General features: G+C 42.9%; 1 protein-coding gene and 1 long non-coding RNA gene across 2 annotated transcripts; one reads left to right on the forward strand and one right to left on the reverse strand.

Moving 5' to 3' along the window:
- The first annotated feature begins 2,061 nt into the window (after positions 1-2,061).
- Positions 2,062-24,848, forward strand: LOC117459680 (radixin-like). The gene is made up of 15 exons (XM_034100753.1): positions 2,062-2,283; positions 3,702-3,779; positions 15,541-15,624; positions 15,769-15,864; positions 16,368-16,490; positions 16,581-16,732; positions 16,920-17,003; positions 17,147-17,293; positions 18,128-18,224; positions 18,331-18,494; positions 19,283-19,413; positions 19,748-19,908; positions 20,609-20,701; positions 20,787-21,023; positions 22,676-24,848. The coding sequence occupies exons 2-15, from the start codon at positions 3,768-3,770 to the stop codon at positions 22,838-22,840; spliced, it is 1,746 nt and encodes a 581-aa protein (XP_033956644.1). The 5' UTR covers positions 2,062-2,283; positions 3,702-3,767; the 3' UTR covers positions 22,841-24,848.
- LOC139435322 (uncharacterized) lies at positions 5,592-9,823 on the reverse strand. Its single transcript, XR_011644599.1, has 3 exons — positions 9,693-9,823; positions 6,400-6,566; positions 5,592-6,187 (listed from the first exon to the last, which is right to left on the reverse strand). It is a non-coding gene; the product is annotated as an uncharacterized lncRNA (long non-coding RNA).

Genomic DNA, 24,848 nt, shown 5'->3' on the forward strand with positions numbered 1-24,848 from the left:
TCTGATGTAAAGGGTTTGCAAAATAATCCTTGGCTATGACATAACCACTTATTAAAGGCCTCAGTGTTTCTCCTTAAGGCAAGAGCCCCCCCTCCCTGTGTATTCCTGTGAGGAAAAAAAAGGAGAAGAAACTGCCCTCTTCCTTATCAGTGACACCCATAAATCATAGACCTTACACACTCAACTTAAACAAACCACTTTGTTTTTTACTGCAAATATAGAAAACATAACAGATGAAACCTTTTCATTCTGAGTTATACAAGAATATAATTGATTATAATTAACTTTCGTTTTAAGTACATCACCCTACGATGAAGCTCTCAACATCTGAGAGCAGTATTTTACAGGTGCTCAAAGTCGCTTTACAGAGATAGTAGGCAGGACTCTGAGAGGAACTGGGAGCATGGTTTGGTTTTGTTTGCTGCATGGCTGAAGATCCAGAGAGAGAATTTATATCAACAAAGAAGGACTGATTCTGCAATCATCCCTCTCGTCTAACATTACCACATTTTATTTCTAAAGAAGCACCTGAGGTGTTTTAGACCTAGATAGATATCATATTCCCTCCCACACATCTGAGGACTCCAGGATTTAGCCTGGTCCAGACTTTGTCCCACTAGCCCCTGAGTACAGAAATTAAATTGTAATCAATGATCCCCAAATTCAAAATGGAGCTTAAATCTTCTTCCGGGCCGGAAAGAGCGGGAAAACACTTTACATGTTACAGCTGTTAGGGGATTAAAATACTAAACTGTCACTGGTTTCTGTATGTGTGTTTTTAAATGAAAATCTATTGAGTTTTGAAGGATGGTCAGACATTAAACCACCTGCAGATATCACTTAAGTAATCCATCAATTCAGTGACTCAGTACTCCTCTCCTTCGTTCTCCTCCTCCCCCACGCTGTCGGTGCCCACCTCCTCGTAGTCCTTCTCCATGTCCTCTCTGGCCTCGGAGAACTCCCCCTCCTCCATCTCCTCTCCCAGTGCACGAAGGCCCTCTTGCATCACATTTCAGAGGTAATCAACGAGCACTTCCGGTGTACAGGCTCTGCTAATACACACACCTCACATGATTCTCTTAATACATTTGCTGTAGCTTAAACTTTGTTTGTCATGGTATTTAATCCATGACAAACTAAGTAGAAGCAGTTAGACTATTTCTGCAGTGGTGTTTGTGTGCAGGTGCAGTTGTAATTCATAATGGGCCTATTATCTGTTAACATTACATTAAAAGATGCTTATTGCCACGCTGCTCTTGTTAGGTGGGGTAATATATGTCAGTGATAAAACGATTTGTGCATGTATTGATTGACCAACAACATGTTGGTGGACATACATAATAAATTAAGGTACCCATGATGTGCCAGCGTTGCGCAATTACTCGCGTTGAAGTGATTTGACCTGAGTGTGTGCCAATGGCAAATAATTAAACAAAATATATTATACCAAAGTCATATTCTACTTCTGACACAGTTACATGTGAATACTTGAAATAATAGGGTCACATTTTCCTCTTTCTGCAACAATCTTTAAGTGGTGTATCTACTTCCACTGCGAGCCAATGCACAGATGCATTTTGCCAGGGGCTCCAGAGGGAGGAGCCCTACCCCCGAGTGAGTCTCTTAAAAAATGGTCCAGTCTGATATTATTCACTCCCCATACAACTCGTGGCACGATGCATGCCGCATACATGCCTTTCATCCACTCCTCAGCTGCTGACAGCCATATTGAACATCTCCCCGACTAGCTGCGTCAAGTATGCGCAGAACCTGAAAACAAGACCGGAAGTTATGGAGTGTTTGCCTTCAAAGTAAACTAAAACATGAATGTAGGTTAAGAGAAACTCGGTTGTACAGACAAATAATTATTGCATCTTAGCTTCCAAGGTTTATTTTGTAAATTCTGAATCGTATTGTCTTTTAATATTGAGATATTGACAGCAATGCAATATGAATAAACTTTGATTTGAAACTTCAAAATAAACAAAAAAATCTTCAGAAATTATGTATTCTTTTCTTGCTTCTATAAGGCTTTTATTTTGAATGAGGAGACCGGATGTTGTGTTAGTTTGTTCCAGCTAGCTCGACACTAGCACCCCAAATCGCCTTATGGTTGTTAAGACTTCAACGGTTTTTCCATGTCTGCGGGAATTTGTTTCTCTAAAAAGCAGCAGTAGTAGATACGAACCGCGGACCAGACACGGGATATCATCGTGGATATTTTTGTACCATTTGAAGATACAAGGCTTTCCTGTTCATTTGAAGATATACTTCGTCCCCCCGGTGAGTTGCCTCTCCCTAAAAAGATGAGCCTCAAGTTTGATGCGAATATCCTCGTGTTCGAGCAAATCATATTTTAAACCACACATTGATTAATGACTACTTTTTAATCAGCTCGTTAACGCACAGTAGCTTGCTGTACGTAGTCACCATTTTACACGCGTTTCTTTTTATTTCTTATGAAAATGTGGAGAATTAATGATGGCCAAACATTTGTATGGCTTTAAAAACTTCACATGTATGAGAGAGGATAACCGTGTGCACCGTTATCTACGTTATCTAAGCCTAAACATGACGGCCACATTTTCACTTTATGAGGAGTATTTCTGTCGGCTAACGGAGCGAAACTCGGTAAAAGGGCTTATTTATAACTCATTTAATGCATTTTATGTTGTATCTTCGTGGCATGCCTTTGCATCTAACATAAGTTACAGTTGTTGTCCACCATTTGTGTACATTTGGTCAAATTACAGTGTAACGGAATCTAACTCGGCGGGTAAATACGCATGCTAATTGCTCACGAGCTACAAGTGGGCATGTCTTCATGTGTAGTACATACACTAGTTAAAGCTTAAATACTCAGGGGGGCTTCCCTACACATTTCTTTTAACATAACCATTGTTTTTATCACACTGTTGTTGTGTAAGGCCTCTAATTATTCTTTGCTGAGGGAATTATACTGTGTGTAATAGTAATTATTGGTCTTTCTTTAGTTGTTCGTGTTTATGGCTTCATTATATATTCAATATATTTGTCAACCTGTCTTTTTATATGGTAAAGGACAAATGCTGCATGCAACTTTGAATACCTCAGGAATGTGTTGTATTGAAACGTTTTCCCTAATTACAGGATATCAATCAGCTGTGTTGCGTTAAAAGACAGCTTGGGGCGAAACTGTGTCATTCGCACTGTTTTTAAGTCCCAGTGATTGAAAGCATCCCTTTGCACGAATGTGCAAAAGTATCCTGTACAACACTTTGTAAGCTTTGAGATGGTGATGTTATCTGTGACTCAGCACAATACCTTTAGAACATAAACTAGAGCATCCAAATTTAAATGTGACGAGCTCACATAAAGAAAACCTCTTGTATCATATGGCAGTTCAACCCAGGTCATCATCTAACTTGCAGGCTTGTGTTTCAACTAGAGCGAACCTCGACTACGCATGTATACCGTGGCATGCAGGGTGACAAATTGCTGCAAATGTCCAGCAATTATGTGTCAGAAATATAGTTTATTTTGTTGAGATTGAATGCAAAACCATTGCACTGCTTATGTCCACTTTGAATTAAAATGTCTGCCAAATGTAATGTATTGTATTTTTTTTGTACAGAGAGAACAAGAGTAGTACAAGGAAATATTGCTGTACATATTGTTTCATCAATGTAGGAAAACATGTCTCTTTTTTGTTTTGCTTTCAGGTCCTGTGATTAAGCAGTTGTTGCCGTCCTTTCAGCTGTCGGGTGTAAGAAGGAGGCGAAGCAAAGATGCCGAAACCGGTAAGATCCTAAAAACATGAGAGTTGGCATAGAAATAAGAGCTGCAGCCCTAAGGGAAAAAGCAACCAAAAAAAACCTTGAGTTGGGATCGTCCTGCACTTTTAATTGTGTAATGTTAGAACTGAATAGGCCGTAGCCTCAGGGTATTTAACATGAATCTGAAACATGAGCGTTGCTTGTTGGTTCCTCTCTCGTCTGCTTGTATGAAGTAAATCTTCAGTTGTCATAAAAGTTGGCATGCGCTGCTGCATTTGTGCATTCTGGGAAGTAGCGGTTTCATTCCCAAGGCTGCTCCCACTCCCAATCCTCCTCTTCCAAGTAAACAACAGCCAGAGTGTGGAATGAACTGCCCGGCCCACGAGCCTCGTAACTGCAACACTGCTGCCATTGTTGCTTAAAGGGTGGAGAGAATGCTCGGGACGTGATCGACACCAAAACACAACCAATTTGATGCAGTCCCTTTGCGGCTGTCCCGCTGTTCTCAGGCTGCTTTCTCCTCATAAACACACCTGGGTGGACGAACTCTACTGTAGCAGATTCTCAAAGTCTTGGTCTTTTGTTTCTGAGCAACTGATACTCTTACTGAGTATTTAACCTTCTTTCTAAAGTCTTGAGGAATTTTAAGACAACCTACATTGGTTAGCCACTCCCCCCCCCAATCAGGAAAGATGGCTGACACCTGATTTGGGTTGACTGCTCGACTACAAGTCTGAGTGTCTGAGCAGTCAGTCTCTATCTCCTCTTGGGTTGCTTAGCTCTACTGGATCTTGATTTGTTTGTCTTTGCTTAATATTAGGAGTGTAACGGTTCACTAACATTTCGGTTTGGTACGTACCTCGGTTTTTAGGTCACGGTTCGGTTCGGAACGTTTTCGGTACAGCAGAAAAAATTATCACATATATATATTTTTTTAATTATTACTAAACTGTGAATAATGTATTCACTCAAATAAATATAAAATATAATAAAATTAACATTAAGGTGCAGCATTTCGATGAACTGAAATAATCTGTATTTGAACTGTACTGTACTAGTACCTAAGCAGCCAGTTTGACATTAGGACTTGCTTGTCATTGTATTTTCATGTTCTAAAGAAAGATGAACTTGTCCACATGGCTGCCGAAAGGGCAGATCTGCTGGCACTAGCAATGTCTCCTGCTGTGGAGAACACCCTCTCGCTAGGGACAGAGGTAGCAGATACAGCCAGGTAGCGCTTTGCTAACATGGCAACATAAGGATATTTGGCGTTTGTAATAGCTTTGGCTCGGTCTGAAGTCTCTGCGAGTGGTGGAGGCTTGAATGCTAGCGGGAGTTGGGTTTGCACTTTTTTCTTTTGGAACCGGTGATATTCACGTTCGGGTGATGCCTTTTCAAATGAGTGTGCAAGTTTGATGTATTGCCAGCCGCGTAACCAATGTTAGTTGAACAATGCCGACAAACAGCTTTGGTTCGGTCCACCTGTCTTTGTCCGTCATCCTTGTACGTAACTGCGAAACCAAAATGTTTCCAAACCGGAGACTTCAATGATGCTGGAGGATTTTCGAGCTCAACTTTATCTGCGTTCGCCATTTCGACAGTTCCTCAAATTACTGACTAATTTGAACGCATCCCTCTGACCAGCTCTCATAGTATGCTTCTCGTCCAATGAAATGACTTGCTCGCTCTGACGTGTTGAACCCAATGTGAGCAAATTACTCTGAATGCTGCGACGCAGCACCTGAGATTACTTCAAAGAAGTTGTTCACGTTCTAAATGTTTTATGTTTAACGTTATATTCGTTCGGTACACTTCGGTACACAGGTGTACTGAACCGAAGGTACGGGTACGCATACCGTTACACCCCTACTTAATATACTGATGCATGTTCACAAACCACACATTAATTATTAACTGACATCACACTTTACTTAGTTTCTTTAAATAAATGTACTTTAATTGGAAATGAATCATTTGTGGCGTTCTTCTGTTGTCCGTCCTTGAGCCAGGGCGTGACGTGCTTTGATTTAGAATGTTTTTAGTTGCTAAAAACGACATCAGTAGCTTTCCTAGGACATCAGGCTTCATGCTTTGCCTCATTTCCAGCTAGCTCTTGATGTGGATGTGTGTTTGAGAAGTTACAGAGAAAGGGACCGCCAGCCAGGCACTGATTTCATCCTCCACTTGTCCCCTTAGTCACCCGGGCACCGTCCCAAAACAGCTCCTCAGAGGGCCGAGTTCAGAGCCACATCTCTGTCACAGACGATAACAAACTGACAGAGAAAGCACAGCTTGTCGCAGGGAGGCACCGACACGGTAAACAGAGGAAGTGAGAGCAGGGTCCAGCGGGCATGACCTTCTCTGGGATTGGAGCCACAGCCAGACATCAAAACTCTAGAAAGGGCCTCTTGTATCTCAGTGTCAGCATTCATCTGTGAGCAAAGAATACAAGCGATTGCGAGGTTGAGCAACAGAAGGGTTTGTTGAGCTAGTAGGAATTGTTTTGCATCAAGAGTCACGTAGGAGAGGTTACTATAAAAACACAAACATGGTGCTTGCTCGTGTGAGTCTTTAGCAGTGATTATCTTGTCCAGTTTGGAGGTAAAGTTGACACATTTGAACCCCTGCGTGGGTGTTTTCATACCTCTTGAAATCATATCACACCCCTTCTGCTCGCATTATGAAGTGATGGCACCCCACAGGAAGACAGACGGCCCTCGCTGGTTTCCTAGCTTGTGGCTGTTTTTCCATTTGCTGAAGAAGGGGCCCGCTGTGTACATCGGGGGCCCAGCCTATGTCAACATCCTGTCTCTGTGGGAGTACAGGAGCAATGGGAAGAGGGGATTATCACCAGACAGCTGAGGGACTGTCCGTGCAGCCTGGAACGAGTCAGACCATTACAAAAAGAGGGAATAGAACGAAATGGAAAGAGAAGAAAATGAGATCTGAATCTGTTGTAGTGCTCAGGAGATACAGGGATTTTTAGGAGGTACACAAACGGTAAAGGTTATTGGAAGGGAGGAGTTGCAACATCACAAGTGTGTACAAATGGAGGTCTGTGTAAGGAAGACCCTCCGAGAAAAATCCCTGGAAGCTTTTCAGATTCTCTCTGCAGCAGATGACTGGAGGAGGAGAAGTAAACGTTGTGTCCTCTTGTGAAAGGACACAGGATGAATGTTTGTGTTTGTAGGTAGCAGTGATTCCTCCTCCTTCCTTTCCTGCTCCCTACCAAATGCTGCCTCTCCCTGCAGGGCGGTTAATCAGACGGACAGACAGCTGCTCCGAGCCTCAAAAGACAGATTAGCAACTCCACTGATTGTAGTGTGTGTGTGTGTGTGTCTCTTTAGGCAAAGCTCCTCTAAACAGCTTACAGTAACTTAACAGCTGCACATTTAACAAGGGGTCGTCTGAGTGAGAAGTCGCCTTGGCAGTTGTAATGGAGAGGGGGATTTAGGAACATGCTTAAAAGACGCATAGGGGGATCAGATGTGAATTATGCAGCAACTAGTTTGAGACTCATGGCCTTATTTGTCCCATACTTGTCCGTTCTTTGTGATCTTGAACACCTAAAGAGGCCTCTTTAGTGATTCTGCACAAGGAGGAGTTAGAGCCAGTGTTTCCGCCAGACCAGGGCTGAGAGGGCGTCCACCCCGAGAGGGGGGGGGGTGTGTGTGATGTCACATGACTTGAATTTTGAATTGAGCCATCCCTTATAACTATCTTTATTACATGGCTTAGTTGAATACTCGATTCTGATTGGTCAATTCAGAACACGTGACACGTTGTTAATACCGAACAGACAGACCGCTGTCAAGGACTTATTGACCGTTGTTAAGGACGCTCACATCTTCAGAAAGAAGTCCGGTCGATTTAACTGTATACAGTTGGGCCGAAAACTTGGAACTGGGACAAGAAAAACAGCGGAGAAGTAACGGGGCAGAAACCCTCCTTTTTACGCAGCGGTCCAGACATAGACATCAAACGGCGACACATATTCACTTGCCAGTTACTTTGTCATTAGGGCAGGGATATCTAGATACTTTCCAAGGTTTGACATCATGAATTGTGCTACTTTTAAAGCAAGGAGCGATGTTTTCAAATCTGTAATCAAAAATCTCCTCAAAAACGCAAGCAGGTCCTACCGTTGGCTTTTCAAACTGACAAGAGACGCTCTCACTGTTTTTCAAATGTAACAGTTTGAAAAGCAAGCAAACTGTCTGATTGTCTTTAGTTTTCCGCTGCCGTGTGATAGCAACATGGAGGATTTTAACATTCATTTTAATATATTTGGAGAGCACAGTAATTTGGAGTAATGGTTAGTGGCTGATGAGTCCCCAGTGAAGAAAAGAAAAAGACAAGAGGGACAAGAAAACAGCGGAGAAGTAACGGGCAGAAACCCTCCTTTTTACGCAGCGGTCCAGACATACACATCAAATGGCAAAACATACAGTGTGCAGTTACTTTGGCATCAGGGCAGGGATATCGAGATACTTTCCAAGCTTTGACATCATGAATTGTGCTACTTTTAAAGCAAGCAGCGATGTTTTCAAATCTGTAATCAGAAAGCTCCTCAAAAACGCTATCGAAGCAGTTCCTGCCGTTGCTACGTTAGTTCAAACAGTAACATCGGACTATTTTTCTTCGCGGATGCATGTCAATTTAAATCAATACATACAACTATTTTTTAAATCAATAAAATCATTTTCTAAATCCATAAAAGCATTTCAATTAATATTGGGAGTCATAACGTTACTTTGTTGAGAATGTGGCCATGTAATAAGCGGGATAATGTGCAGCGACTTGGTCATTATGGGGAAAAGAACACCTTCATGCCGATCTAGATCCCTCCGCTTCGCGTCGGGCTCCTCATCAGCCTGTCGGTGTTCTTTTCCCCATAATGACCGCGTCGCAGCACATTATCCCTTACTTACGTATTAGTCAGGGTGTCTTAAAAAGTATTAAAAGTTGATAAATCAATTTAGCGAAAATTAAGGCTATTCAAAAATATTAAACAGCATTCTCCGAGGTTTTACATTTTGTAGCTCGTCTTCAATAAGTATATAAATGGTCCAAAGAGGTTGTGTTCTACAGTCTGCCTGAATGTAGTCATGGCGTAGGTGTGTAGTGTGATTCTGTGTAGTTTATTGATGGCATCCCGTTGGGTTGGACGTCATCTGAACAGGACATCGCACGCTCACTGCTTGATAGCGCGAAGGTCCGTTTACGCCGGTTGTTAAACATCGTTATGGGGAAATGCAAGTTTGCGTCCAAATGGTTGGAAGATAAGGAGGAAGGACAATCAATACTGTATATAGTCAATGTGAGGTAAAGTGTGTCGCCAAGGTAACCGGTTAGAACTCAAAGTGGCGATGAGGTCTTAAAATATCTGGAAAGGGTCTTAAAAGGTCTGACATTTGACTTCAGGACTCCTGCGTACACCCTGTTAGTGAGCCGGATCATTTGGCTCGGCTCACTAATGGCGCATTTCCATGACACGGCCTCGGACACGGCCTCGCTCGGTATGGCTAGGCCTCGTTAGGACAGGCTCACTTTATGGCGCATTTCCATTACAGTTTAGGAACTGGGGTAGTAACTATAGTAACGCAGTGTAGGCGGAGCCGTGACGTCTTCTTCAATGAGAACCCCAGAAAAACAACACAGCCGTTAGCTGTTAGCACTCAGAGCTCACAGCTCCTCATATCTGTTCAGAAACCAGACCTAAGTTAAACAAGTACAAACCACAGACTGCCTGTGTCATGGAGGATACAGTCGCTGGTTTATTTATGTCTGTAGGCCGTTGCTGTGAGTGTGGACGGTCGGAGCATACACTGCTATGTTAGCTTAGCCGATCTCCATTCAGAAAACACGCATTTTAAAAGGTGTTTCTCTGCCGTCTGTCTGCAGACTTGTCAAAGCATTAATTCATGTTTTACTAACCGGTATCAGTATGTTGTTACTTCGGCATCATTTTGAAACGTGTATTACACTCGATGCTTGAAATAGTGGCTCTGGAGCAGCTTTACTCGACATTGAGAAACACCCAGAAGGTGGTGTAAGGACAGTCAGTTGTCGCAGTGTGTGATTAGCTGTGTCACTGCCTCGGCATGTCGTCCCTCCCCCCCCCCCCTTTCTGCAGGAGAGACGGGATTAGCTGACCGTCTGCTCCGTGCAGGATTCCTCCTCTCCCCGTCTGTGTTTTGGCAGTGACACACATGCAGCACAAAGGTTACCTCTTGCACAGCTGATTGCTGATGACACACTCATGCAGGGAAGAAGGGACATTCAAGGCCGGTCACTTGGAAACGCCAGCTCTGCACAACATTGTCTTTGACTACTCCTCTCAGAAAGTCAATGAGGCGCGTCGTATTGAAAGCAACTTGGTTTCCACACACCAGTCAGTCAACCATGAACTTGCAAGAAAGGATTTACATTTTCCTCTAGTAGTACAACAGTTTTGTCTCTGTTAATTTCTTGTGTTTTGATGGAATGTGTTCCCTAAAATGTACACTAAAGAGCAAAGCCCCTGAATAGTCCTTTTCCTAAAGTTAAATTAGGTCAGTTTAGACATAAATGTATGAATTAGTGCCATATTCCCATTCAGATCCCAAATGCATTAACTACAGCCCCGTGAAGAGTTGCTAAAGGCTGTTATCGCTCCATGAGGTGATCACTGCAACTCTTGTCCGTACATACCATGGCAATACTTTAAGCCTGTGCTTTTCTTGTAGCAGCTGTAACTATCAGTGACTCATCAGAGGTTAAAGAGAAACAGTCTGTTTCCTCCCTGCCACCCGCATGTAGTAAACAATATCTCAAGGGAAGACCCATTTTTGCAATCAGTGTGACAAGAGAAGGGCGGAGGTGTCAACACTTAACCCGGCTTGCTGCTTTTCCAAGTAATAGTGCCTCTTGGTTGAAAGACTCGTATTAAGTATTATTCAGGTCATGTCGTGTACAACATCAGGAGGATGCGTCCCCAGCTGACCCAGAAAGCGACGCAGGTTCTGGTCCAGGCTCTCGTCACCTCACGCCTAGACTACTGCAGCTCCCTCCTGGCTGGTCGACCTGCATGTGCCATCCAACCTCTGCAGCTCATCCAGAATGCAGCGGCTCGTCTGGTCTTCAACCTTCCTAAATGTTGCCTCCGCTCCTCCGCTCCCTCCATTGGCTTCCGGTAACTGCTAGAATCCACTTCAAGACACTGGTGCTTGCGTACCATGCTGCGAATGGATCTGGCCCTTCCTACATCCAGGACATGGTTAAACCGTACACCCCAGCACGCGCACTCCGCTCTGCATCAGCCAAACGACTCGCTGCACCCTCGCTGCGAGGGGGACCCAAGTTCCCATCAGCAGAAACACGTGGGTTTGCTATCCTGGCTCCAAGATGGTGGAATGAGCTCCCATTGAAATCAGGACAGCAGAATGCTTACACACCTTCCGGCGCAGACTGAAAACTCATCTCTTTCGACTCCACTTCGAGCGATAGAACTATTAACAAAGCACTTATATACTAATAAAGGGCTGGCTTATCTAAAGCCAGTTGAGTAGCACTTGAAATGTCTTTGCTCTATGAAGCCTGATGTACTTTATGATTCTGTTTTCTTCAAGTTTGTATTTTGTTAGTCGAACGCAGTTATTGTAAGTCGCTTTGGATAAAAGCGTCAGCTAAATGCAATGTATGAAACTGGCAGCAGTGGTCTTGTTATTTTATTGAACTTTGCCCAACGTAATGGTGTAGAATATTCCTTCACATGTACCGGTTATATACCTGATGACTTTTTATCATGAATAACGATCCACAATCTGTGTTGATTTTTGGTGAAACTAACTATAGAGCTGATAGCAGTAGCTCATGTTCTATCATGTAACCATATCCTCGGCAACCTCATTGAAATGATGCTGACAGGGCTGTGTTGTAATAAGCAGCTTATGTTATTGGGTGTCATTGGTGTAGAGTGCCTTTTCCTCCATAAGGCATCTCATAATCACGCACAAAAACAACATTTATACTCCAATCTCAGAGAGAGACTTGATTTAATTATGAAGTTTATCAAACACTTGACGGTATTTAGAAGTGTTCACATTGAAAAGCCATCATGTTTGTTTTTTATCACAAAGATTTGGCATTGATCTTGATGTGGGCTAAAACTCCTTAGTGGAATCTTAAGCTAAAATAACAGCACTTCATTAATACGAAATTGAACCCGACTGAAGGCAGAATACAATTATTCAGTCGGTTAAATCTCTTTTCCCGGGCAGCTGCCGATGAGCGCGCGGGATACCGTTTTAAAACAATGTTGTAAAATGTACGTTACAGTAATAGTTTAAGGCCAAACTCATGTTCATGTGAGATGTATATAGTTTAGAGAAAGTGCTGCAACTTTTTCATGGGTAATAAATGAGGGGGAGACGGAGCTCAGACCTCTATGTGGCGCGGGGAGTCCAGCTATGTGCGGTATAGACACAAGTTACATGGATTATTCATCGCAGGGAGGGATATTGAGAGAAACGGAGAAGGGTGACGGCGGGAGAGAAAGTAAATAAATACTTAGAGGAGAGGGAGGGAATAAAAAGCTTCCTGAGGTTTTGTGTATATTTAAAGGAAAGATTATTATCCTCAGTTGCTTACTTTCCCTTTATTCTGTATGGTTGGCTCATCGACAGAAAGCTCACTGTAACTCAATCTGAAAGTGACCCTAGTTCATCTCTCTTGCTTCCTGTTGCAATCTGCCTGCTTTTTCTCTGCTAACTAGCACTCTCATTTCTGCCACTTGCAGTTCCCTCTGTCTATCTTATTGAGTTACTTACAGCTAGGGATGCATACCGGTATTACCGAAATACCGGTTACTGGTGGCTACGGTATACCGTACCGAAATCAGATCTGGTTTCGATACTTTTAAAAAGTGATGGCGGGTGTTATAAATATATATATATATATATATATATATATATAAATTAGATTGCATAATCCTTTTTCTTCATATTTTATGTATTTTCTAGGGATGCACGATATTGTTTTTTTGAAACCGATACCGATAACTTCCTGCTTCTCAAGACCGATACCGATAATAATATAATATATATATATATATATATATATATATATTGAATGTACCTGTAGTTTTTGCACACCTAGTGTTAAAAAAAAGACTAGTATTGAGCAAATGACATGAGCATTACTACTATGAACAAAACAAAGCCAAGAACAATTCTGACTCTTCAAAGTGACCATATTTATTTTCCCAAATAAAGTTCTTGCCTTTTTCAAAAGCCTCGTCGATAGGTGAAAGCCCCGGTGCCTTTGCAGCTGGCTTTGGATTCGGCGTTAGTTTAGCAGCGCAGGCGTCTCCGTACGCTTTTAACACACCATCGTAGCGATGGCGATGTTTCAGGTGACTGATCAGGTTGGAAGTATTATAGCTCGTTGCCTTTTCCCTCCTCGTGGAACTTCTGCATCTGTTAATACAGATAGCAAGCGAACTATCTAACTCTGAAACTTTGAAATAGTCCCATGCTACCGACGACATGTTTGTTTACTGTCCTGGCTTCACGGCCGCACACCATTTACGTCACAGCCAGGCATGAGTTAGGGAGCGCTGGATTTGTGAAGAACTCCCCTCTTCCTAAACTACAATACCACAGTACTGGCAACACGGGAGGAGCCGAGTGAAAAACAAGCGCCCCTCATCCCAATCCACCCACACCGCAGGATGTTTTTCTTTCTTTTTACCCCAAAAATATATTGTATATTATCGGGGCTATTAATACTTTTATCGGGATGACGTCATAGTTCCTAATATCGGGCCGATAATTATTGTGCAGCACTAATATTTTTCATTGTTTGTTCAATACTAGAAAGGTAAAAGTCCCACAAATGAACTGTGATGGGATTTGTTTTCTCTCACCAGTGAAGGCAAATGTTGATTTTAAAGATGAGATTTGTTTGTTTGTGCAATGCCGAGATCTCATGACCTTTATTCTATTATGTATTTGTTCAAATCTCAGGTTTAACATTAATTATAACGGTGCTATAATGGTCTGTTTGCATTGACTGTGTGTGTGTGTGTGTGTGTGTGTGTGTGTGTGTGTGTGTGGCCTCGGAGATCAGCCTCGCTCTGTGCCATCAGCTGCTGCTGCTGGCCTACTGCCTCCGCTGTTCAGCCAATGACTGAGTTGTATCCGCTGCTCCACCCCAACAGAGTAGTGGGCTGCCATCAAAGGTGGGGCTTACTTCCACTGGCAGCGTAGGGTGGAAAGTGATGCCAGTCCCTTTGCTGAATCTGTCTTTATATCGAAGGAAGACACATTTACTGAGCACAAACTGTTCACTACCAGTCATCTGATTGATGATGGAGATTAGTGGATGCTTAGTCGAGATTATAAAAAAAGCACTAATAGTAATGAGCTCAAAGCTGAGGTGGGAATTATAATATTTTAGTATGGCAGTGGTTATCCCTGGCGTATTCGGCTATTCGATTTACTAGTTTAAGGCGAGACACGGCAGGCAAAAACATCGTTTTTCATGCACTGGTCAATTTGGAGATTTTGTGCTATTTTGATTCTATAACATGTTTTTTTTCAGGCTTTTGGAAGGAAAACGTACAAAATACACATTTAGGTGTTTATTTGACTATAGTTTGTCTATTTGCGTCACCAAAAGTTAGCATTCTAACGTAACGTAAAGTACCGCGACCGCTGTGTGCACCATGTCATCAGAGGTATCGCTGGAAAGCTCCATCTCTCCTGCACAATCATCGGATCCAAATATGGTCATTTCCTTTGTATCAGCAACCAATCGTGAAAGCACAAAGGGGTCTTAAACCAAGCCAATGGGAAACTAAATCTCATTGGCTGGTGTCAACTTCTGACAACGTGATTCGTTCAGATGCGTCACGTGGTGTGCTAAAAACACTTCCTGGTTAGCTTTCCGCTTGAAATTGAAATCTCAAATGGCAGTGAAAAAAACGTTCAGAGAAGACGACAACAATTGTCACTTGCACGAAGCAAGGTTATACAAAAAACAAATGACCCCGACCAACCTTCACGGAGTGCGTCGAGGCGCGAGCTGTCGTCCAGAGAACAGGAGGGTTCAGGTAGCGCCTCACTGCAATCTTTAAAGGTCGTTTTCTCAAAATGAGTGAGAAATGCCCACTTCAGTTGCACGTACATACACCAAACCTTCCAGTTATATTCCTATCAATATTATGAAGGCTTTTACAGAAGGGTTTGTTCATATATCATTCATAGCCTGAATTATACAACATTTTATACCTAAAAACATGGCGAAAATTGATATTTTAGGGCTGTCGAGAGTATTTTCTGATTTATGGAGTGATAAAAAGAGATATCCAAAATCCCTTCTGTAAAAACTTTAGATTCTAATTTGACTACAAAATGAAACAATAATTTTGAACCTGGCTTTATCCAATGTTCAGATTTGTGTTCCTGAAATGTATTAAAATATGCGCATTTTTTTTTATGAGATGATGGCTCATTTGCATATTTAAACATGCTATTTCATAAAACTTGTAATACAAAAAACATTGTCTTAATGGAAGTAATTAAGTGGAGAAATGTCTAGCTGAAAAAGTACCCTATTCACCTGTAGTGTCTCGCCTTAAACAAAACGCCGTATGGTTTTTCATCCCCACATTAAACTAAACACTCGTTCAAGAAAACTAATGATGACGACGCCAAGGCTGCAGTGCTGTATCTCTCTTCAGAATCATTGCCTGTGCTATATCGCAACCAACATGGTAAACTTGTTGTTGTTGGTTTTCCAGATCAATGTCCGTGTGACCACCATGGATGCAGAGCTGGAGTTTGCCATCCAACCAAATACTACAGGGAAACAGCTCTTTGACCAGGTGAGCATGCCTGACAAATGTCCACAGGCGGCTGCTTTGTCTTGTCCTGATGGTTCGCCGTGATGTCACCGTAATATCTCTGGTCAACCATTTCCTTTTATAAAAGAACCTAAGAATTCAGATTGAAATGTGTGTCATTGTCAGGTGGTGAAGACGGTGGGACTACGGGAGGTCTGGTTCTTCGGCCTGCAGTATGTGGACAGTAAAGGCTACAGCACTTGGCTCAAACTCAACAAGAAGGTCAGTCTTCCTCCGCTTTCATTTGACATTTGAATTGCTCTTTTAATGTCTCCTTTATCTGTCGGTCTCCCTTTGTCAGGATATCTTTCCTCACGTCATCTGTTTGTCTATTATCCACTCGTTGTCTGTTCTTTATCTGGGATTTGCTCTGTTGTGGTCTGGAGCCTCAGATGTGGCTTCCTCTCTCACTCATCACCCTACACACCTCTCGCCTTAACACCCATGCTATTGCAGTGTGTTTCCGGGTAGGCCTGACAGAAAATACGTGTGTGAGAGAGAGCAGCAGGTACAGACAATGTAGTGAAAACGATTCTATAGAAGTGTGGGCAGAAACTGTCCGCATACAGCCCCCAAAAAACACTATTTGACCCACGTTACCAATGTTTTATGTGACGGATAACCAAATTCTGCACTCTAATAAAAGTCACAAGCATCATTTGAGATGATGTAGGGTTCCTGTGGTTAATGGGTGGTTTGATGACGATGCTGTTTTTCTCCTGTAGGTGACTCAGCAGGATGTGAAGAAGGAGAACCCTCTGCAGTTTAAGTTCAGAGCCAAGTTCTTCCCCGAGGACGTCTCGGAGGAGCTAATCCAGGAGATCACACAGAGGCTATTCTTCCTGCAGGTACTGAGCCAGTCCTTAGTCAGGTTTCCATCAAATTGATTGTTTTAAATAAGTACATTTGAAGTACTGAACTTCCTCGTGTTCTCCCAGGTGAAGGAGGCTATTCTGAACGATGAGAACTACTGTCCTCCAGAGACTGCCGTGCTTCTGGCGTCGTACTCTGTCCAGGCCAAGTATGGAGACTACAACAAAGATGTCCACAAGGCTGGGTACCTAACCCACGACAGACTGTTGCCTCAGAGGTACTGGCACACACAATATGTAACGTCTTATACGCTTTAGCCACAGATTTCCATGGAGCAGATTTGTTGAAACCTGGAATTTGTCTCGTTCCCTGTTGGAATTTTGCAATTGTTTCCTCGCAGGAAACAATTGTGTGCTGCTCAACATCCCCTCGGGTGAAGTCATTGTGTTTGTGTTTGTGTTCAGAGTCCTGGAGCAGCACAAGCTTACCAAAGAGCAGTGGGAGGACAGAATACAGACCTGGCATGAAGAACACAGAGGAATGCTCAGGTGTGTGTCTCATCTGAATGTGCATGTGTAGGCTTGTTGCTAGGCCAAGGTATTGAATTCGGTGCTTTATGGACTACATTATTTCACTGATGTTAATATGGAAGTGTTCTTGTAAAACATACCCTGTATTTCTTTCTCTCTAGAGAGGACTCGATGATGGAATATCTTAAAATCGCCCAGGACTTGGAGATGTACGGAGTCAACTACTTTGAGATCAAAAACAAAAAAGGCACGCAGCTGTGGCTGGGCGTGGATGCCCTTGGCCTCAATATCTACGAACACGAAGACAAGTAAGGGACACACACAGATTTGTCTAGTTTATTTACAAAATAAATGATGCTTTCTGTTTCAGTCTTATCCTGAGCCTGACCTTTTGCTGAACCCCCCCCCCCCCTCCTTTCCCTCCCTTTCTATTGCAAGTGAAACCAAGTTTTATAGATTTCTTAAGAACCAAAGTCACGTCCTGCAGACTCCTTCTTCGTGTTTGGCCCAACTTTTGGAAACAAGTCAAATCCGGACAATCAATGGCCCTAAATCTGATGCTACCCAATAGCCAAAAAATACCACGATGTCAACATGAGATGCATAATGTCCAACAAGAGGAAACAGATATTTTTAGCGTTAATAACTAGGAGAGGTCTCTGTCCATTATAGGAGAGTCTTTCCTGTCCTTTCTAAATGGACAGATTCGATCACAACTCCTGCAGCATTTCCCCTCACTGCCTTTCCCTTCCTGTTCGTTATCTGAGGTCCTCACAACTGCCATCTTTCTTGTCTTCTCCAGGTTACAAAGAAAGGAAGTAAAGGATAGTTTCTAACTGTCTCTTTAGACAGCAACATCCCATCACTTCATTTCTCTCTTTTCCTTTCTTTGTTTCGTTTCGATTAGAATTCCTGGCAGGAAACGATAACTTTTATCCACCTACTTCTCTTTCCTGTCACTATTCTTCACCACGTGACTGAGAAAATCTAACGTGAACTGAAAGAGTTTTCAGTCTCGTGGTTTCCTGTCTGTTCATATCAGGCCCCATCTGCTGGCTGGATATTAGAATGGGTATAATATCCGTCACCCTGAGCTCTATATGTCATTAGTTGAGATGTTAATGTGTACATTTATTTTTCAGGTTGACCCCAAAGATCGGCTTCCCTTGGAGTGAAATTCGAAACATCTCTTTCAACGACAAGAAGTTTGTCATCAAACCCATTGACAAGAAAGCTCCTGTGAGTGTCATCCATTAAAAGTGTAACAATTCCAGGGATAAAAAAAAAGTCCTGCCTCCCATTAAAGGATATATTTTCTCTCTGCTCTCTTTCTTAAAACATGCAGGACTTTGTGTTTTATGCCCCGCGACTGCGCATCAACAAGCGCATCTTGGCGCTGTGTATGGGTAACCATGAGCTGTACATGAGGAGGAGGAAGCCCGACACCATCGAGGTGCAGCAGATGAAGGCTCAGGCCCGGGAGGAGAAGCACCACAAACAGATGGAGAGGTACTGCTCAGGAATACTGTGTATACAACAGGATAATTACTATTAGATCTGGCCTGCCGGTATATTGCACGCACACTCCATCCTGAGGGTCTCCTCCGCTCAGAGCCTGGGCCCAAACATTGATGAGACGCCAAGTATCTGAACTAGCATCACAGAGCAGCACACTGAGTTTCAATGGATGTTTCCTTCTGCACTTTCTCCCATGACAACAGGACATGTTTGTTTTTCTTTGAGGGAAATTGTTTTTTTGAAGCTGTTGTTGGCCTGTGGGGAAATGTACTCTGGAAAAGCTGCAGATAAGAAATGAATGCAACTGATTATTTAATGTGTAATGTTGTTTTTATAGGCAATAATTTAAGCTTTGTTAGTTCCAGGTTTGAGCAATAAATTAATTTCAATAAGTTTAGCAATAAACATTGAACCAATCCGGCCCTCGACTTGTACCCATTCTTTTTATTTTGGCCGCCCACTGTGTATTTGAGTTTGACACCCTGATATAATTCTGGAAAAGAATTGTAAAATAATGTGTCTTTTGCAGACCATAATACATTTTTATAGATGTTTTTATGTATTGAAGTTTTTAGGCATGCTCAAATAAGTTTGAAATAATAAGTGCACTGGGCTTTCTTGCCTCCATCACGTTCATCACCTGCACCAGAAGAGCTCTCATTCAGGGCGGTTGATTTGCTGTATTTTATTCTGTTATTGTACAAATATATTGGTTTTCTCCCCTTTTTTTTTTTTATATACTCAACAAATCTGAAACATGTGATTGCCAAACTTCTCAGGGCCCAGCTGGAGAATGAGAAGAAGAAGCGAGAGTACGCAGAGAAAGAGAAGGAGAGGATAGAGCATGAGAAAGAGGAGCTGATGGACAGGCTGAGGCAGATTGAAGAGCAGACGATGAGAGCTCAGAAAGGTAACGTTTTCTTTTGCATCCATCCGTCCTCTTTGCTGCGACCTTACTTTCCCCTCCTCGTGTCTTCCAAACTAGAGAGAAATCAAATCCACCCTCCAAGAGAATTCACTTTCATTTCTCTGGTTGTTTTTACTGTTTAACCTTGATCACCGCTACATTTAAATAAAAATAAAAAAGCATCAAACCTTTTTTGTAAATGCCCCCTCACTTCAGATGTATGCACCCGACTCAACAGTACCGCACTCAACCTGTAACCTTCGAATGTGAATTGTAGGAGATGAAAGTGAACTAGAAAATGATGTGACGTGTGTTTTTCCTTTCTGCCCCGTCACAGAGCTCCAGGAGCAGACTCGCCGCGCCATGGAGCTGGAGCAGGAGAGGAAACGGGCGAGGGAGGAGGCCGAGAGGCTGGAGAGAGACAGACATGCAGCGGAGGAGGCCAAAGCAGAGCTGGCCAGGCAGGCTGCAGACCAGCAGAAGACCCAGGAACAACTGGTGCGTGTTGGTTTTATTTAGTCAATAACACCCTGGCTTATGTGGACATCGTTACATTTCTGCTTGCACAATTTGAATCGGGACAGTTCACATTGATGAACACTTTAAAACAAAATAATGCTTACAAGTGTAAATGAGCCGGATTTTAGCTTTGAGCTCATTTCCATCCGTAGTCACATACAACATTTAAGAACATGACATTTACCGTACTTTTCGGACTATAAAGCGCACCTGCATATAAGCCGCAGCAGCTAAATGGTCCGTCTGTCTTGCTCTCGTTCTGTCTCTCGGTTCCACTCTTACTTTGGCGCGCTACCTGTCTCACTCTTTTCCGGCCTCCAGCTTTTCCTGCTGGAGCCCGCCCCTTAAAGGTGGCGGGCGCGGACCGGTCATAGAGCCCATAGAGTTAAAGGTGGTTAATTTGACCTGTAAAATCCATAGATTTAGGAGGTTCCCTAGTGGCCGTTAGCTGTACAAAAAAAATGGGGGGGGGGGGGGGGGGGGAAAGTCGCGGCTTATAGTCCGAAAAGTACGGTATATACATAGCAACAATAAATACATGATATGCAGGAAGAGCATGAGCAGCATAGAAGCATTAACCACATGGCAGTACAATGTAGCAGCTACGACATATATAGTCGTTGAAGTGTTTAAATGTACAGTTTGTTTAACATTGAGGGCCTTTTTTGATTTATCCCAGGCTGCTGAGCTGGCTGAATTCACAGCCAAGATCGCTCTCCTGGAAGAAGCCAAGAAGAAGAAGGATGAGGAGGCCGTGGAGTGGCAGCACAAGGTACAAGACTGCTACAAACATTAGCTTCCTTAAATGTCCCCAGACATTCAACATTCATGTCCTTTTTTTCTGTCTTCCCCCTCAGGCTCTGTCCGCCCAGGAGGACCTGGACAAAACCAAGGAGGAGCTGAAGACAGCGATGACTATAGTGCCGGCTCCTCTGGACAACAACGACGAGAGCGACCAGGACGAGCACGATGAGATCAACGAGGAAGCCAGTGCCGACTTATTCACTGAGGGCGTCAGCCAGCTCGACCTCCGCAGTGAAGAGGCTCGCGTCACCGAAGCCCAGAAGAACGAGAGGGTCAAGAAACAGCTGCAGGTGAGAAGGGGTGTAAATCCTTTAGGGGGCTCAATCATTGCTTTTCAAAGGCTGCACACTTTTGTCATATTGAAAAATCCCTTGAAAAATATAAGATTCTCGATGCTACTTTTCCACAGATTCCACTCTCAAATTAAATCCGTAAAAATCACAAATACAATCTAGGAAATGTCATCCCCAACATTTAACAGCAACATTTAATTAAACTCTGTATAACTTCAAACTCAAGTGAAATGCTTCCGGTTCATTTAGCCCAAAGACATTTGCGGCACACGTAACACCCAGATGATATTATTTTCTAACAGCAGTTTTGTTGCAAGGAAGAGACACCGGCCAAGCGATGGCAGATCAGGGTAAGACGAGGCATCCTTCTCTGTCCATCCTTTAAAGGAGTCAACGTGCTGGCTTAGACTGTAGCCTGGCTCTAAAGAAGATCTCCTGTAACTTTGTAACAGGAGATCTGAGCTAGGCTACAGCATAACCCAGGACTTGTACTGAAGCTATGGCGAGAAGAATTCAAACTCAAATATTTGACATGTGTGACCCGCTCTATCGAAATCAGTCGGAAGTCGCGACGACTCATTTCAAAATAAATGTAGATTTGCGTAAAAAACAATTTTTTCGGTGTTTTTGTTTGATTCTAAATAAACAAAGTCTTGGCTTTCAGAATATGAAACTTTTATTTCCAAAATCACACGATAAATACATGTTTGAAGCTCGTGAAGGGAAGACGACGGCTCTCCCTCGCACCCTGCTGTTCCGCAGCCCCCCCCCCCCCCCCCGCTGACATTATGAATGGAAGCGTCTCGTCATCATAGATAACACGGCAGGGTCCGTTACGGTTTGTTTTCATCTGGTTTCAATGAAACAAAGTCTTGGCTTTCAGAATATTAAGCTTGTTTCGGCAAATTCAGATGATAAATACAACTTTGAAGCTTCGGGATAATTACAAGCGGAGGACGGAGTAACTTGACGTCACAGCAGGCAAAACAACAGCCGTGTTTTCCCCGGGAAACAAACACAATACACACAAACGCAAAATTACACACACACACACACTCGCGAGCTTCCCCCAAACCAGTAATCCAAACGAAAATATCTTCCCTCCGTAGTATTTTGATCATTTGCTGATAACCAATCAGATCGATGGATTCCAGAGAGAGGAAACTTTGAAGGCCTTTTTCTCAAAGTGATGACTCGGTGACAGTCGTTATATAATGTGACATATTTAGCTTAATATCTGGAGCACAACAAGAATCCTGATATCATTAGAAAGCTAGGACTCGCCTCTTTCCAACAGTGGATACAACTCAAAATGTGTCTTCGGGTCAACGCGACTGATTTCGATGGAGCCGGTCACATATTTGTCTTAAAACGACCTCTTCTTCAGGGTTTTAAATATGTTAAAATAACTGCTGCACCTCATTCGAAGGATTTATTTATTCCTGTTAAACCCGTTTTGCCACACAACCAGAGTCAATCAGATGTGTTTTACTTTTTAATAATTTAGACGTGTTTTGCTCTTCTGCACCCGTTTCTTCGCTTTTCTCTTCTGCAACCTCCATGTCTCTACCTTGCCCTCTTTGGTGTTTCTATTCTTTTGTTTCCTCATCCTCATTGCGCTGTCATCCTCCCCCCTCTTTTACCTCCAGACATTAAGCACAGAGCTGGCCGATGCCAGAGATGAAACCAAGAAGACGCAGAACGACGTGCTTCACGCCGAGAACGTGAAAGCAGGCCGAGACAAATACAAAACGCTGCGGCAGATCCGGTCGGGCAACACGAAGCAGCGCATCGATGAGTTTGAGTCCATGTGAGCACCGCACCTCTGTCCCCTCGAGGGTTCATGCTCCCAAACTTTCCCCTTAGCAGCTACCCAGTTTTCATGGACAACAGATGCTGCCGTCCCACCAAGTCCACCTCAACACCCAATCTTGAGAAATCATCTTGTCAAACGTTGCCAAAGTCCGGCCGCACACCTCCTCTCTGAGTGTTCCGGATATCTCTCTTGCACGGAGCTGCCTACACGCCGCTCTGAACGGACAAATCTCGCTGACTGCAGATATCTGGCGTCCTTAAACACGGGAGACGAGAGAAACTGTAACACCCAAATGGAAGCAATTGGATTTTATTTTGAGCAAACATGGCCATAGAAAGCTGCTTCTGTTGTTGTTTTTTGTTTTGACTCTTATGCAAAGGTTTCGTATGATTTCATGTCTTCAGTTTAATGTTCCTCTTGTTTTTAAGTTGTTTTCCTCTGCTTTAGTTTGGCTCGTTGTATTGATGACGCCCTCCTTTTTTTAGTTGCATTCAGCTACAAGCTTTGAATAAATAAAAAACGAGGTCAATATTTTCATTCAGCGTCCAAAGCACTTCTTATGTTACATCATTTTAAAAACATATCGCACATCGTGAGTCGTTAGAGAGCTGAGCCAAGGTCGTTTGAATCAAACTCAATGTTACATTTATGTTCTATACGAAAGATCACACTGCAGTATTTTAATCGGTTTTTTTTCAGGCTAAAGAGCAGTAAGTTATTGACCCTCGTGGAGAAAAGGAGACGGGTTTCATTGAAAGAATGTAGCAGAGGTAACGAAGGGAAAGTGTTTTTCACACGCAGAGGTGATGGGATAACATGTAGTGAGCCTGTTTCGCCTTCGAGCTTTAAAAGTAGGATGAAGACAAGCTAATAGTTGTACAAACCTTCCAGTTGCGTCCGAGTGTTTTATTCCCAGTCACCAGAGATGGTTTTCTCTGCCCACCAGCTCACAAAGAAACCCAGGGTGTCAGACGGAGGATGCTGTCCGTCCGTCCGTCTCTTTGAGCATCTGTTTGTCAAAGTGTTCACAAGCTGAGACCTGGCTCCTTTCTGGCTGAGGAGCGTACGAAAACATCTGTGCTTCACCCAGGACACGTCTCTACCTCAGAGAGCAGTGGTGACTGACAGTCAAACACTCAATGCCCTACTTCTTCTAAAACTAAACGTATGGTCATGATTTCACTTGGTTGCGGAGTGGTGCTCCCGTGAAGGCTTGCTTTGTGGCTGTGCTTCAAAGCGTCTGTGAAACTTCCTAGCTGCGTTCTAGGTCAGAAAGTGTTATTTCTTAATCTAGTGGTTCACTTAGTCTGGAAAAGAAAATCCCAAACAATGAGGAAATAAGTTATCTGTTTGAGATGTACTGTAGCAAACAGAAGGTCCTTTTCCTGTGAAGCATGTGGTTCCTATTGTTGGTTTGAAAGAAGGCTCTCCTGTATAATAGTTTATTGCTTTCTGTTTGGATTTCACTTTAAGAAAACAGTTTGCAGACCAATGGATTTATGGGAATGAATTAGTTATAATTATTAGTTCTTAATGTGAAGGGACTTTGCTTAATGGGCAAATCTCTAAATTGAATTTTATTTTATTAACGATAAAAAAATGTATGGTTGTGTTAAGCTATACTTGACAGCTGGTTTAGGTTGTTCTCTTTTTTTTTTTATTGTCAGTTTTCAAGTGAAAGCACTTGGACACTGAAGCCTGCCTCTTGTGTTGCCATCCTTTGCCATAGCAGGTGAACACAAATGATGGAAGCAAAGACCAGCAGCGTCACTATTACAGACGGCTTCATTGGATGGGAAGTCTCTTGTTGACATGTCTGCATCGTCTTCACAGCAAAGTGTATTCACTCCAATGAAGCCAGTGTCTGTGATGATGCCTGCTCTGGCGCCAGCTGTCATGTTCTGCCGTTTGTTTTTCTTTATGTTCATGTTAGTATTCTCTAAGATCGAAGGCAATGATGGATTGCAGTCCACTTCATTGGTTTGCGAATAAAAGTTTTAAATTTT

Source organism: Pseudochaenichthys georgianus, chromosome 2 (genome assembly GCF_902827115.2).
Source record: "Pseudochaenichthys georgianus chromosome 2, fPseGeo1.2, whole genome shotgun sequence".
NCBI classification, from domain to species: Eukaryota; Metazoa; Chordata; class Actinopteri; order Perciformes; family Channichthyidae; genus Pseudochaenichthys; species Pseudochaenichthys georgianus.

Coding starts and splice junctions, on each gene's coding strand:
- LOC117459680 (XM_034100753.1), top strand. Junction 16,491..16,580: donor AGAGGCTATTCTTCCTGCAG/GTACTGAGCCAG, acceptor GTGTTCTCCCAG/GTGAAGGAGGCTATTCTGAA. Junction 17,004..17,146: donor GAACACAGAGGAATGCTCAG/GTGTGTGTCTCA, acceptor CTTTCTCTCTAG/AGAGGACTCGATGATGGAAT.